At 34.2% G+C, this 15,007-nt stretch overlaps 2 protein-coding genes across 4 annotated transcripts; both read left to right on the forward strand.

Annotated features, from left to right (window-relative positions):
• Positions 1 to 3,314: 3,314 nt before the first annotated feature.
• On the forward strand, positions 3,315 to 8,725 carry LOC111792832 (glutamate receptor 3.7). Of its 2 annotated transcripts, XM_023674424.2 has the most exons (7): positions 3,315 to 3,674; positions 3,770 to 4,031; positions 5,065 to 6,407; positions 6,488 to 6,765; positions 6,882 to 6,913; positions 7,078 to 7,484; positions 8,087 to 8,725. In XM_023674424.2, exons 2-7 carry the CDS (start codon positions 3,773 to 3,775, stop codon positions 8,588 to 8,590), a joined length of 2,823 nt encoding a protein of 940 aa, XP_023530192.1. In that variant the 5' UTR covers positions 3,315 to 3,674; positions 3,770 to 3,772; the 3' UTR covers positions 8,591 to 8,725. The 2 variants fall into 2 exon arrangements, with proteins under 2 accessions (XP_023530192.1, XP_023530194.1); XM_023674426.2 differs by having other exon boundaries at positions 3,324 to 4,031.
• A 1,579-nt stretch (positions 8,726 to 10,304) lies between these two features.
• On the forward strand, positions 10,305 to 12,849 carry EMB2394 (Ribosomal protein L6 family). 2 transcript variants are annotated; one of them, XM_023674423.2, is made up of 3 exons: positions 10,305 to 10,464; positions 11,597 to 11,905; positions 12,400 to 12,849. In XM_023674423.2, the coding sequence occupies exons 1-3, from the start codon at positions 10,430 to 10,432 to the stop codon at positions 12,734 to 12,736; spliced, it is 681 nt and encodes a 226-aa protein (XP_023530191.1). In that variant the 5' UTR covers positions 10,305 to 10,429; the 3' UTR covers positions 12,737 to 12,849. The 2 variants fall into 2 exon arrangements, with proteins under 2 accessions (XP_023530191.1, XP_086979086.1); XM_087122960.1 differs by lacking the exon at positions 10,305 to 10,464 and adding an exon at positions 11,386 to 11,501.
• The last annotated feature ends 2,158 nt before the right edge of the window (positions 12,850 to 15,007 follow it).

The raw sequence follows: 15,007 nt of genomic DNA on the forward strand, positions 1-15,007 counted from the left end.
TCGCTCAGTGTCTGGCTCTTATACCATTTATAATGGCCCAAGCCCACTGTTAGTAGATATTGTCCTTTTGGACTTTCCTTTTTGAGTTTTCCCCTTAAAAACGGTCTGCCAGGAAGAAGTTTTCATACCCTTAGTAAAAAATGTTTCGTCCTCAATTAATATGAGATCTCACTTTCTCAAAAAATAATAATAATAATAATAATAATAAATAAATAAATAAATAAAAAAAAAAAGATTAAAAACTTAATAAGAAAATACCACTCCCCGGAGTTTCAAGAACTTCTTGCAAATGTTGAAATAGCTTGCATGGAAATGTTCGATCATAGCAACTCTTGATGCCGAGACCTAAGAACTTTGAATTAAACCCCTTTTACGTTTTTTTTTTTTTTTTTTTTTTTTTTTGTTTGGTTTCAGTTTTGAGTTTCTGAAAATTGGGTAGTTTTCATCAGTTTTTGACCTACTTGTGTTTAATTTTCAATTTGGCCCATGACTTGATTGTTTAATCTCCAATTTGATCCATGACTTTTGTTTAATTTCTTATTTGACCTTTGACCCATGATTTGTGTTTTATTTCCAACTTGACCCACGAACTTGTTTGTTTCTTCTCTTATTTGATCCATGACTTTGATTGTTTAATAGTCTTTCCATACTATTGTTTGCTGGAAACACCGTTGATAAACTTGGGACCACACACCTACCACTTTACCAGAAGTGAACGATGAGTATAAATCTTCGTGAGGTAAAAAGGAACTTCTAGTACACACTTTTTCTGATTAACAGTGAAGATGTTAAATCTTGATAAATTTGACACATTTTCAGTAAAACACACCAATTTTTTTTTTTTTTTTTTTTTTTTCCTTGGACGATATTTTTGTCAGTTTTACAGGGGCATTGGTCATTTTCAGATATATTATGACCATTTTTAAAAAGCTCATTAATTCTTGTTTTTTTTTTTTTTTTTTTTTTTTTTGTTCTTTTATTGTTAAGGTCCTATATTTAAGTTTTTTGGTTTAAAATCTTTTGGCTTTTTAGGTTTTAGAATAATCCATGAGAAAGATATTAAAACAAGCAAAGTTTTTAGAAATAGCTAATGGTTACCCTTTTAAAAATGAAAGAAAATGGCCAATAGTACTCACTTGAAATGATGAAGAATGGTAAATGATACCCCATTAGAAATGTGAAAAGTGACCAATAATTTCCCTTTTTAGAATGAAGAAATTTTGGCTCAGAAAAACTTTTGAAAATGTTGGCTCAAATATATCAAACTTTAACATCTTCACTATGGAATTGACAAATTTTCATTGCAAGTTTTTTTACCGCTTGATTTCAATAATTTGTTTAGAGGCTTCTTGTTTTTGTTTTTTACTTTTTTTGTTGTGTTAAAGTCGTATGTTTAAGTATTTTAATTTTTTGGGATTTATTATTTATAACTATCACTTATGGTACTCCTTTAAAATGACGAAAATGACCAATGGTTTCTTTTTAAAAAATGTAAAACATGTGGTCAAAGAAATTTTTTGGAACTTGTTCTTACCAAAAATATGGGTCAGTTCACTTTATCGTCCTAGACTATTATCCTAACAAATTTGGATCATAACTTTTTTCTTTCATCATGTTCTTTCAATGTTCCATTTAGTGCTTTCTTATTTTTCTGGGCGTTAAATAAGCATTATGGTTTTAGATAATTGGGTGTTAGGTTTATAACCATCTCTGAGCAATATACTTGTTAAAACGAGAAATTAGTTTTTTTTAGAAATTAGTACCTAACCAATATTCCTCTTTTAAAAAATAAAGAAAAAATGGTTCGAAAAAAAAAAAAAAGCTTTTGTAACATATTGTTACCGAAAAGATTGTAACATGATTTATTTTAGGTTATGAAAAATCTTCAAGAACATTCTAGGAAAATAAAACAAGAATTTTTAAAAAAATGAACAATGGTACCTCTTTGTTATTATTATTTTATTTATTTTTTGGAATGTATTCATTTTAACATGTCATTCGGAATATATAATCTTAGTAACATAACATATGCATGTTTTTTAGCACAAAAATATATTGATATCTATTTATCCAACAAATTGCGACTTGCACGCTTGACTTGCACGCTTGACTTGCACGCCATAAGAAAAAAAGAAGACAGATGAAAAATATATTATGCCCAATAAAAGTGAATAGTTACCCCACGATTATTAAGAAAATCTAAATGTCCATTAAGTCTTGTAAGTCAATTACTCCTAGTTGTTCAATCATTTGATAACTAAAGTCATTATTTGAGAAATTCTCACTATGAGTCTTTTGAATTAAAAATTTCTATCGTTAAGGTGGAGAACTGAATTAAAAATTCTCTTTTTTTCTCATCAATCCAATAACCGTTCACATTTCTTCTTAAGTCTTTTGAAGGTAACTCAAATCTATTTAAAGGGAGAAATTCCAGAAATTTAAAGACAAATTTCTATTTACATCCAAAATGAAAACTTTAATTTAGAGAAAAGTCGAACTAATGCATCTCATTCCATGCATTATTAAAAGTGAAAATCAGCATCATTGTGTTATTACGAGAACACCCTTACAGGACATCTTTATTTTGTGATTAAAGAAAAAGTCTAAGCTCGATCCGTCTTATTCTGGACAACCAAAGGAAATTCTCTGATTTACAGGAGAGGTCCAATTGGCTCGCTTTTCCTTTTTCTTTAAAGAGGTTTAATTGTTTCTCTACCTATTATTATTTTATAGCTTAATTATAATTAATTTATAAAGCCTGTCGAATTATAAACTTAGTACATAATACTTTTTAATTTGTAACCATTTAAATTTTATATTAATTCTTTTCCTAACAAATATAGATTGATAAGCTAAATAGTAACAACATGTATTTATAAACTTAAAAAAAGTAGAAATTAAATTAGTTCAAAAATAAATTGCCAAATTCAGAGATGAGATGCAAACTTCCATAAAAGGACTAAGAACGCATGAAATTATATATTTAAAAAAAAAAAAACAAACAAATATTAACCAATTAATATAACAAGGATAAAAATAAAACACGAAGCAGGGGTACTATGGAGGTTTCATAAGCGAGAAAGGTTGTTTTCGTCATTTTAGATTTGGATAGTCTCCTCTCACGCCAGGCCATTCAAGTGGTTCTGTCAAACTTACAGTTTTCACTTAAATAGCCTATCACTTCCACGCTATCCACCCCTTTTCTTCAAACCAGGTAAAAAAAAAAAAGAAAAAACCCTAAGTTTGTTCCAATAAAGATGTTATGTGAGGGTGTTTTAGTAAATACACACTTTTATTAATGCAATGAAATGAATATGCTGCTTTTAGTTCGATTTTTCCTTCAAATAAAGTTTTCATTTTGAATGTAAATACAAAATTGTCCTTGAATTACTTAAATTTCTTCCCTCAAATTGACTCGAATGACCTTACACCAAAGTTGTGATGATCAAAATGTATGTTCTTATTTATCACGTGGTACCTTCTCTTTTTGTTGGCCATTCTTTTTTCCTTTTCTTTTGTCTTTTCTTTCTTCATGTCGTGCAAGTTGCGCATACTCTGTGACATGGGCAGCCTTGAATGGTCTCGTTTCTTTAACTATGGATTGTTCTTGAGTTCCATACTCATTATCCCAAACCCGGAAGTGGGCGGCCCCCTAAGATTTGAACAGAGCTGAGGTACCTTATAGTGCTAATTCTTACTGTGATTCAGAACATTCATTTCCTGACTGTATTAACCAAATCAAGAGCTTGGATGGTTCGTTTGTTTTAAGATTATGGGAATATTTGGTGCTCTACCGCTGCTGCATACTTTGATATGGCTGTTTCTTAGTGGTTCGATCTGGTGCCAAAAGGCAGCTGTGGTAAATATTGGTGCGGTTTTTACTTTCAATTCGGTTATTGGTAGAGCAGCAAAGCCGGCGATGGAAGCAGCAATCGCCGACATAAATGCTGACCCCAACATCTTGAGTGGGACAAAGGTGAAGCTCCTGATGGAGGACTCTAACTGCAGCGACTTCTTGGGCTCTGTTGGGGGTACAATCTCTCTCTCTCTCTCTCTCTCTCTTTGTTTTTTGTTTCATTTGTGTAGCTGAGCTGCCTTGTGGCGGCTCCTGTTTTTCCTTCACCTATGTCTAGCTCTCTTTGTCTTTGGTTTCATCTATATGGTCAACGGAGATGCTGTTCGTCTCCATGTCTAATCAAGGTGGAACTTTGATCCTATAGCATGATTTTTCACTTTTTCTTTGAGTTTCTGTAATTAGTACTCTCATTCAGAGTGGAGTCAAGGTAAAGAAGTGGGCACCTTCTATATGAAAGAATTTTCACTCAATTGTCCTTTAATTTCAGTGTTTAGAATTAAAAGATTATAGATACAAAAAAAGTTGGAATATAAAATTTTGCTCACTCTCCTCTGGTATCGTTCATTCCAAGTTCAGAAGCTATTGTTTGAGTTGGACCATAGTTTTGCTCTATCTAAGAACTAAGATTACATTGTGATTACCGGCGCTGCTTTTTGGGGGCACTGTTGACTCTAACTATAGTATAATATTCCATTAAAGGAGTTGTGCTAGTAAGAAGTTTTTACACCCTTATAAAGAACTTTTCGTTTCCCTCTCCAATCGATGTGTGATCTCACAATCCACCCCCTTCGGGGCCCAATGTCTTTGTTGGCACACCACTTGGTGTCCATCCTTTTGAGACTCAGTCTCCTTGTTGGTACATCGCTCGGTGTTTGGCTCTGATACCATTTGTAACAGTCCAAGCCCACTACTAGCAGATATTGTCCTCTTTGGGTTTTTCCTTCCGAGCTTCCCCTTAAGATTTTAAAACGCGTCTACTACATAGAGGTTCCCACACCCTTATAAACAATGCTTTATTCCTCTCTCCAACCGATGTGGGATATCACACCATCTTTTTCTTTGGGCGTTTGATAACTTAAGACGAGGAAGTTTTGATCTTATAAGTTCTAAGTTATACCTCAATTTTTTGTGTTTTTTCTTTTAATCTTTAAGAATTTAGATAAAATTCTGCCTAATCTTGATTTCATGATTCTCTTCATGGGTGGTAGCTTTGCATGTACTTGAGAAAGAGATCGTTGCCATCATTGGCCCACAATCCTCGGTGGTGGCTCATGTGATTTCTGAGCTTGTTAATGGTCTACAAATTCCTCAAGTATCATATGGTGCCACTGATCCAACATTATCGACTCTCCAACTCCCTTTCTTCCTCCGAACCACTTTAAGTGACTCTTACCAAATGGCTGCCATGGCTGACTTGATTGATTACTATGGGTGGAAAGAAGTCATTGTTATATTTTTGGATGATGATTATGGCAGAAATGGGATATCTTCTTTGGGTGATGAACTTCAGAAGAAAATGTGTCGTATTGCTCATGGATTTGGCTTGCCTTCTCTGGCTAATCTTACTAAGATCACAGAGATACTTAACCAATCTAAATTGCTCGGTCCTCGTGTTTATGTCGTTCACGTCGGCCCCGATCCTCAATTAAGAATCTTCACCATTGCCCATAAACTTGGTATGCTTTCCAGCAATTACGTTTGGTTTGCAACTGATTGGCTTGCTACAACTCTAGATTCTTTTTCACCAACAGATCTTGCTTCACTTGATATACTTAATGGGGTAGTGGGGCTACGCCCTCATACTCAAGAGTCTAAAGGAAAGAAGGATTTGTGGAATCGTTTGAGCAAAATGCAGCCCAAAGGTTTGGCCAATTCTGCGTTGAATGTTTATGGACTGTATGCTTATGATTCAGTATGGGTTGTTGCCAGGGCAGTGGATAAGTTTCTCAAAGAAAATGGTAATATAACCTTTTCATCTACAGGTAAAGTATTTGGCACTAGTAAAAGTGGAATTCAACTAGGAAGGCTTAAAGTGTTTAATGGAGGAAGTGATCTTCTTAGGATTATTATGCAAACAAATTACAGTGGTTTAAGTGGGCGAATTCAGTTTGGTGAAGACAGAAATATCATCAATGGTAGCTATGATGTGATTAATATTGACCAAAAGGAAATTCGTACGGTGGGTTATTGGTTTAACTACTCAGGATTCTCGATTTCACCACCAGAAGCCTTGACATTGAAACAAAAAGATTCCCCCTTAGATCAGAAACTCGACATTGTAGTTTGGCCTGGTGGAAACTCAAACATACCAAACGGTTGGGTGATAGCAGACGCTGGAAAGCCCCTAAGAATTGCATATCCAAGAAGAGCAAGCTTTGTTGAGTTTGTTACTCAAGTGAACAACACCAATATAGTTCAAGGATACGTTATTGATATTTTCAAAGCAGCACTCAAGCTTATTCCATATGAAGTTCCTTACAAATTTGTGCCGTTTGGGGATGGTCAAGTCAATCCTAGTTACGATGAACTCGTTCAATCGGTTGCAGATAATGTGAGTAGAGTGTTCTTCATTTGAACTTGTCTGAATTCCATGGAAATGGCTTGCTTATTCTGAAACTTTTTGGGTTCTAGGTGTTTGATGCAGCTGTTGGGGACATTGCTATTGTTACCAACCGTACAAAGGTTGTTGATTTTTCTCAACCCTATATCACTACCGGGCTTATCATAGTTGCCCCAGTTAAAGATTCAAAATCAAGTGCTTGGGTGTTTCTTAAACCATTTACAGCAGAGATGTGGTGTGTAACAGGATTTTCTTTTGTGATTATTGGGATTGTTATTTGGATGCTTGAGCACCGAATCAACGACCATTTTCGAGGTCCTCCAAAGAGGCAGATTATCACTATGTGTCTGTAAGGCTCTTATGGCTTCTCTCACATTGATCCTTTGACCAATTTTTGTATTTTCTTTTTTCAAGCACAATTTGAGGGTCATAACTCATACGAAGCTATTGTTGTGTGTGTTGCAGGTTCAGCTTTTCAACTCTGTTCAAGGCTAATCGTAAGTCCTTTACATTTTAGAGCTCCTATTTCTTTTCTTTTCTGTTTTCCTTTTCGGTAAGATTCAAAACATAATGGTTGTTTAGATGTTTTGTCAAAGAAAGAGAAGAACAATGATCCATATTGTTCTTGATTGTCTTATTGTTCTTATCATTGAATAAACAGAAGAAGCAACCATTAGCCCACTTTCACGAATGGTGATGTTGGTATGGCTGTTCTTATTGTTGGTAATAACGTCAAGCTACACAGCAAGTTTGACATCAATACTCACAATTCAGAAACTTTGGTCGCCAATACGTGGAATTGATGACTTGGTTGCAAGTAACGTGCCAATAGGATATCAGGTAGGATCCTTTGCTTATGACTATTTGACACAGAGCCTTTTCATACCACGCTCCAGACTAGTGGAGCTTCACGACCCTGATGATTACGAGAAAGCGCTGCGGCTTGGTCCAAAAGGAGGCGGTGTGGCAGCTATCATTGATGAACTGCCATATCTGGAGTTATTTCTGTCTAAGACCAAAGAGTTTGGAATGATCGGACAAACTTTTACTAGAAGCGGATGGGGATTTGTGAGTCTCTATCTATCTTTTCTTTACCTAATAATGCTATAGGCATAGTTTGATAGGAATCACGATTTTTGACAATTGTATGATATTGTCCACTCTGAGCATAAACTCTCATGGTTTTGCTTTACTTTGGGCTTCTCCAAATGGCTTCATCCCTTAATCGAGGCTCGACTCCTTTTCCGGAGTCCTCGAACAAAGTACACCCTTTATTCGACTCTTAAGTCACTTTTGACTACACTTTCGAAGCTCACAACTTCTTTGTTCGACATTTGAGAATTCTATTGACATGACTAAGTTAAGGGAATAGCTCCAATACCATGTTAGAAATCACGACTCTCCACAATGGTATGACTCATGGCTTTGCTTTGGATTTCTCCAAAATGCCTCATACTAATGGAGATGTATTTCTTATTTATACTCATGATCATTACCTAAATTAGCAAATGTGGGACTCTCTCTCAACAATCCTCAACATAATTTGTTTATATGCATAAGCAGCAGAAGAGGTCAAATTATAGTCCATGACTCTGAACATTGAATCTATTTATCTTTAAACTTTAAAAAATGTCTAATAAATTCTTAACTTTCGTTGCTCAATTTTTCAGGCTTTTCAGCGAAGGTCTCGACTCGCAGTTGATATGTCAACTGCAATTTTAAGACTCTCTGAGAATGGAAAGCTTCAAGAGATACACGACACCTGGTTCTGTAAGCTGGGTTGTCCCGGGCAGCGGGGAGGAGAAGCGGAGCCAGACCAACTTCACCTAATCAGTTTCTGGGGTTTGTATTTACTTTGTGGAATCATTTCCTCTACTGCACTTTTCATGTTTCTTCTAAGAATAATTGGTCAGTATATCCGTTATCAACGACAACACCGTCGTTCAGAGGTGGTTACACCGACCCCCATTCCGTCCAATACTGGCTGTACTCAGACCATTCAGAGTTTTATGCGGTTTATTGACGAGAAGGATGAAGCCATCAAAAACTTCTTTCGAGCAGCACATTTACGTGGTGCTCAAAGTGGGGAGCAACTCCAGAGACATTCCGGAGGGACAAAGGAGAAGGCTAATTTAGAGGTACAGCTGGGGACCTCGAGTATGAATTCAGGATAAACTTTTGTTTGCTATTTGTGTCTCCATAATTCTTAAGTGGACTTCAGGGGGCATGTCCATATTAAATCCCTTTGATTATCTCACTTAACTAGTAGCATAGTTTATATATATTTTTATAATTTAGAATATTTTGATCATCAGAACTTTAGTGGAAGGTAAGTCAAATCAATGCAAGTAATTTAAGGCCAAAATTCTAATTACATCCAAAATAAGAACTTTATTTAACAGAAAAGGCAAAGTAAAAGCAACACATGCATCTCATTTCATTGCATTAATAAAGGTGAAAAGCAGCATAAGCGTGTTATTACTTTAATACCCTCACACAAGTCATATTATATCTTTATTATGAAAAAAGATGAAGTTTAAGACCGATCGGTCTTATTCTTCTTGACAACCAAAAGAAATTTTCTGGTCCAATTGGAACGTTTTTCTTTCTTTTCCAAAGAAATCCGAGGAATTATTACTTCATAGCTTAATTATAATTTATGAAGTCTATCAAACTAGAAGCACTTAGGTCCAGTCAACACGCAATCAGTAGATGTTATAATAATTCTACCAACCTTTTCTTTTGAAATTTCAAGTGTACTCATTTTAACAAATATGAAGATGAAGGCTTTCTATCTCATAGAAATTTTATGAAAGAGACCTAAATAAGCCTATATAAAGTTAAGGTTAAAAACACTGAAAAAAAAAGAAGTAATAATTTAGTTCTAATGTACTTAGTATCTAACAAAATATTGTTAGGATTTACAAGAATTCTAGTAGATTGATAAACTCGTTCATGTTAAATTAATAAAAATATCATTTAACTCTTTTGTTTCAAAAATACTTCTAAATTTTTAAAATTTTCAATAATACCCTCAAATTTAAGAAAGAAATTTAAAAAAATACCATTACTATTAGTTTTGGAGGAAAACCGTTATACAAAAAATATCTATCTTTCAAAAGTGTTTAAAAATATCTTTTTAAGTTTTCAAAAGTTTCGTCAATACTCCTAATATTTTTTTAAAAAAAATAAAAATATATTTACCATTAATACCACATTTCAAAAATATTCAACTTTCAAAAGTAATATAAAAAAGGTTAGAGATAATTTATAAGGTGTCCATAGATTGAAGGTAAAAAAAAAAATTGATTTTTTTTTTTAATACTACTTTAAAAATTTTATGAGTATTTTTTTGTAAACATATATTTTTTGAATTTTTTTTTAAAAAAATTAAGGGTATTAATAAAATTTTGTAAAGTTCAATTGTATTTTTTATAAATGTATTTTTAGACATTTTGAAAGGTGATTTTTTTTCATTATTTTAACATAATAATAACTACTATTTTATTTTGATAGACTTTTGCATGTAGCGATTAGATTGTGATAAATTTTAAAATAAAAAGGTTAAATTAAAAACCAAATTTTACAAATTTAAAAGTACGAAGGAAATTTATAGATTAAATGTTTCCTCTCATAAATATTAAAAAAAATGTTTATTTTATAAAATCAAAATTAAAGAATATTCAAAGAAATACAAACAATTTAATATATTAAAGATAAAAATAAATATAAATATTTAGAAACTGAAAGATTAACCAAAATTACATTAAAGATAAAGCGTCTGATAATTTGGGGATGAAAAATCGGACACAAAAAAGTGGAGGAAAAATTTTCGTGGGTGATCATTGTGAAAAGCTTCCACAACAAAACAACACAAACAGGGATAGTATCGAGGTTTCATTAACTAGAAAGGTTGTTTTGGTCATTTTAGGTTTGGATAGCCTCCTCCCACAGCAGACCATATAACTGGTTCTAACTGGTTCTGTCAAACTGGGTGTTCACTGTAATAGGCTATGGCTTCCACGCTATCCATCCCTTTTCAAACCAGGTATAACTCCTAAATTTGCTCTAATAATTGTTTTTCTGGGTTCAAACGTATTAGTGACCAATGGTAGACTTCATATTTTATAATTACAATATTTGCTGAACAAGCTCGGAAGTTCGTCTTAATTGGGTTCCCTTTCTAACCGTGGAGACGTTCTTACTCTTACATATTGCATTTGTGGAGTGTGAAGTCTCGAATAGACCATAATGGTCGGCAAAGGTTTTTCCTTTTGCGTTCAACTTGTTCGTCTTAGTGCACATTTCCTCGGGATGTGAATTTGGGGGTTTACGGTCATCGTTATCTTCTTTTATCTTGCCAAGCCTACAACTCTGATACACAGAGCTAAGTTTTTGGTTTTCTTGATATGAGTCAGCCTTTCTGGAGATTATTGGAGGCTACAGCTCTCGCTATTTGGTTGTACTTTGAGGATATCTTTCCTAGACCTTAGGGAACTTTTTTGGAGAACCATCTTCAATGTATCTAGATGATTTTCTAATTCTAGGAATTTTTCGAAATTATTTCTATTTTCATATTCAAGACTCCAAGTCAATTGGAAAATTTCTTCAAGCTTATCGGCTGATTGAAGTTATGTCTTCCATTTGGGTTTAATTATGAATTAGATAGTATCTTTAATTTCTTTGTCGTGTTTTCTTAGAGAGACGCTCTCCTAAAAACGTGAAATTTTCTACTGGTCATTAAGTCATTAAGGTGTGTAAATTACGCGGATAGAATTTAGAGGAAGTGTCCTTCCATGATCCTCAATTCTAGTTGTGTTTGTATGTTGTCCTTACACTGTGGTTGTATGGTACAAAACAAGTCATCTGCCAGACCACCACCAATGTGGAGATTTCGATTTTCTACTGTTTGAATGTGTTTTTTAGTGCTAAACTATTACACTGTCCTTTGATTGATTTTTGTGTGTTTTGAACCCTTCAGCCATCACTAACAATGGACGTCTACACATTACCTTTCTTTTCTGCTATAGACTGGGCTCCTTATAGTTGGCTTAGAGAGTGTGTCAAGCATAGAGTTTGTTCAATGTTAGTCGTGGTTGTCTTTTATTTAATCATTAAGCTCTTTTTTGTAAGAAGGAAACGTTCTTAAATTTGAAACCATTTTCCTTATTGTGGCTCAGCAATTTTCGGTCTACTTTTTTGGGAGAGAAAAATGGATTCTCTGCTTCGACAGTGCCTGTATCTCATATTGTTCGCTTGAGGAGGACTATAGAATGCAAGGAATCACGAATAGGGAAGCAACCAATTCAAGTGCCATCCAATGTAACCATCACATTACAGGGTCAGGATTTGAAAGTTAAGGGTCCTTTGGGAGAGCTTTCACTACTTTATCCACGAGAAGTGAAGATTGAGAGGGATGATGCAGGGATCTTAAGGGTTAAGAAGGCACTGGAGACTAGGAGAGCCAACCAAATGCATGGGCTTTTCAGGTAACCTCCACCTAATTTATTTACAATATTTTCACAGTAACCGATTAAGTTTAATCTTCTGAAACATTTAGCTTTTGTTTTTCTTCCTCTTAAATTTTAGTTTACATGGGTCACTTGCTATATGTATCTTCTCCAAAATTTGGTTGCCTCCTATGAAGATGCCTACTTGCCTCGCTAATCAAGTTGCTCATCTTTTTCATCAATTATGATCTGAAAAGTGCTTTTATGGATGAGAATACTAACGGAGTGGCCAACTCTAGATATTCCCTCCTTATTAATGATTATTTGTGGACGGCTAGAAAGAAACCAACTAAAATATCTTAAAATTCTGAAAACCCAAAACCACTTCATGTTATGAATGCAAACAACCAGCCATTGTTCCTTCATTTGTAATACAGATGAATGATGTCTGATGGAAAAAGAGTAATAAATGATGTACTCTGAGAAAATGCAGCTGTCGTGTCATATATGACCATTTCAACTGATTTCTTCAGGACCCTTACAGACAATATGGTGGTAGGAGTGTCCAAGGGGTTTGAAAAGAAACTTCAATTGGTCGGTGTTGGTTATCGAGCGATGTTAGAAGGAAAAGACTTGGTATTAAATCTTGGGTTCTCTCATCCTGTTAGAATGGCCATTCCTGACGGGCTTCAAGTAAAGGTGGAAGAAAACACCAGAATTACCGTCAGTGGATATGATAAATGTGCCATTGGTCAGTTTGCTGCCTCTATTAGACAATGGAGACCTCCAGAACCGTATAAGGGTAAAGGAGTGAAATATGCTGATGAAGTTGTCAGAAGAAAGGAGGGGAAAGCAGGGAAGAAGAAGTGATGGTTCGTTATTCATTGTTGGTTTTTCAATCTTTTTGAAATATGTACTAGTCTTTCTAGAATCAGAAAGGATTATTGGCATCATAATTTATTAGAGTTCATTTTTTTTCCTTCTCCCTTTTCTTATTAAATTTTCAGTTTAATATCATCATCACTTTTCAGTTCCTACCACATTTTTATCAGTTGGAAAAATGGCATCGAACTCCTAAAGATCGCCATCTAGTTTATACTTGCGCATGTAGCATGGACTCGGTTTTCTTCCGGTGCTAAGTGTGTCCGTGTGATAAGAACTGAACAATAATATAATTTCTTTTCTGCAACCTATGAATTTCTCTATATGTGCAAAGATAAAGCTACAGCAAGAAGCCACGCACCTAAGATCTGGCCATTTGTGTTAGCTCTCATGGCAGCCTGCTTTCCTACCTGCATATTTACAGCCACCGGACTTCTATGAGCATCTTTAAAATGTTGTTCTTACTTCAATTTGGATTAAACTTTGGCAGAGCCGGTGAAATTTTAAATGTAAAACCTATAAACCAAACTACAGTTTTACATGTACTATAATTGCAGAGAATGTAAGCTGTTATACGAAAGCATGAAAACAAGAGTCGCAATCTTATTTTTCACTTATGCACCAGGAAATTTCACTTGGAACATCATGCAAACTTTCTATGGTCATTCATAGAAGATGTGGAAAAATCAGTACAAACATAAAATTAAGTCCAGGAATCAGGATGCTTCATTTGATGCAATATGGTCATTCATATTCTTGTTCGTTTCTCCTAATCGTCTATTTTACATTTTCCTTATTAGCTATTACAATAAAACAAATACACAGCAGATAAAGGAAATCAAGCGAGGAAGCGATCAAAATTTGAAACACAGAAAGAAAAAAGAAACAACAAAAGTGAATCAGCGTCAAAGAGCTAAGCAAGAAGAGAGAACAATGAAGAACAGAGCACAGATTGTTTCCTCTTCGGACAAATCGTGGCAAAAACAAACATCAAAAGCAGTAGAAACAGATCATAGACAAGAATTCTTTGCCAGACGTATACGGATTATGAACAACGGAAGTTTACAAGACGAAACAAACAAAGAGAAGATATAACAATACCAAACGAAATTCATAGCTACAAAGAAGAACCGCCAAGGAGCATAATCGGAGTAGATGAAACATCAACAATACCAAAACGAGCAAACGAGATCCAAAAATCGAATGAAAATGCAAGTTCATCAAGTATATTACTTCAAAATCAGGTCGTATCTCTTAACCCTCATTGCAGTTTCCGGAGCCTCCAAATGTTGAACGAGAACAAGAAAATGAAATGCAGATCCATCATATCTGTTCCTGGCGGGAAAATAGTATTTATACTCGACGATAATTCCGCCAATGAGAATGACAATAATACTTTGAGATTTTTTTCCTTAATATATTTAAAACGCCCTAATTATTATTATTATAATTATTATTATTTAAGTCTAATTTTAATCCATGTATTAAGTTTTATTGTTTTAATTTTGATTTAGTATTTTAGTCATTTTAACAAATATTTAAATATAAGAACTAATTAAATTGAAAATATATTAACAAAAATAGTATTTTTAGGTTTAATTACATGTTTAATCTCGATTTTTTTTTTTAATTTATATCTGTTTCGTCTCTGAATGACTAATAAAATCTTAAACTTTCAATATAAGTGTTTATATCGGTTAGTGTCGAGCCATCTTTGCATGCACCTCACTATTTCTCGTACGATAACCATCAAACTCTACTACATACTGTTCTTACCGAACAATCTTAAACTTGCAGGGTTTATATCAATTAATGTCGAGCCATCTTGCACGCACCTCACTATTTCTCGTACAAGAACCATTGAACTCTACTACATACTATTCTTATCAAACAATCTTGAACTTTCAGTGTTTATATCAGCTTGTGTCGAGTCGTCTTGCATGCACCTCACTATTTCTCGTACGATAACCATGAAACCCTACTACATATTGTTCTTATCGAACAATCTTGAACTTGCAGTGTTTATATCAATTAGTGTCGAGCCATCTTGCACGCACCTCACTATTTCTCGTACAATAACCATTGAACTCTACTACATACTATTCTTATCAAACAATCTTGAACTTTCAGTGTTTATATCAACTTGTGTCGAGCCATATTGCATACACCTCACTATTTCTCGTACGATAACCATCAAACCCTACTACATACTGTTCTTACCGAACAATCTTGAACTTGTAGTGTTTATATCAATTAGTG

The sequence above is a fragment of the Cucurbita pepo genome, chromosome 4 (assembly GCF_057944985.1).
Source record: "Cucurbita pepo subsp. pepo isolate OVF chromosome 4, ASM5794498v1, whole genome shotgun sequence".
Lineage (NCBI taxonomy): Eukaryota > Viridiplantae > Streptophyta > Magnoliopsida > Cucurbitales > Cucurbitaceae > Cucurbita > Cucurbita pepo.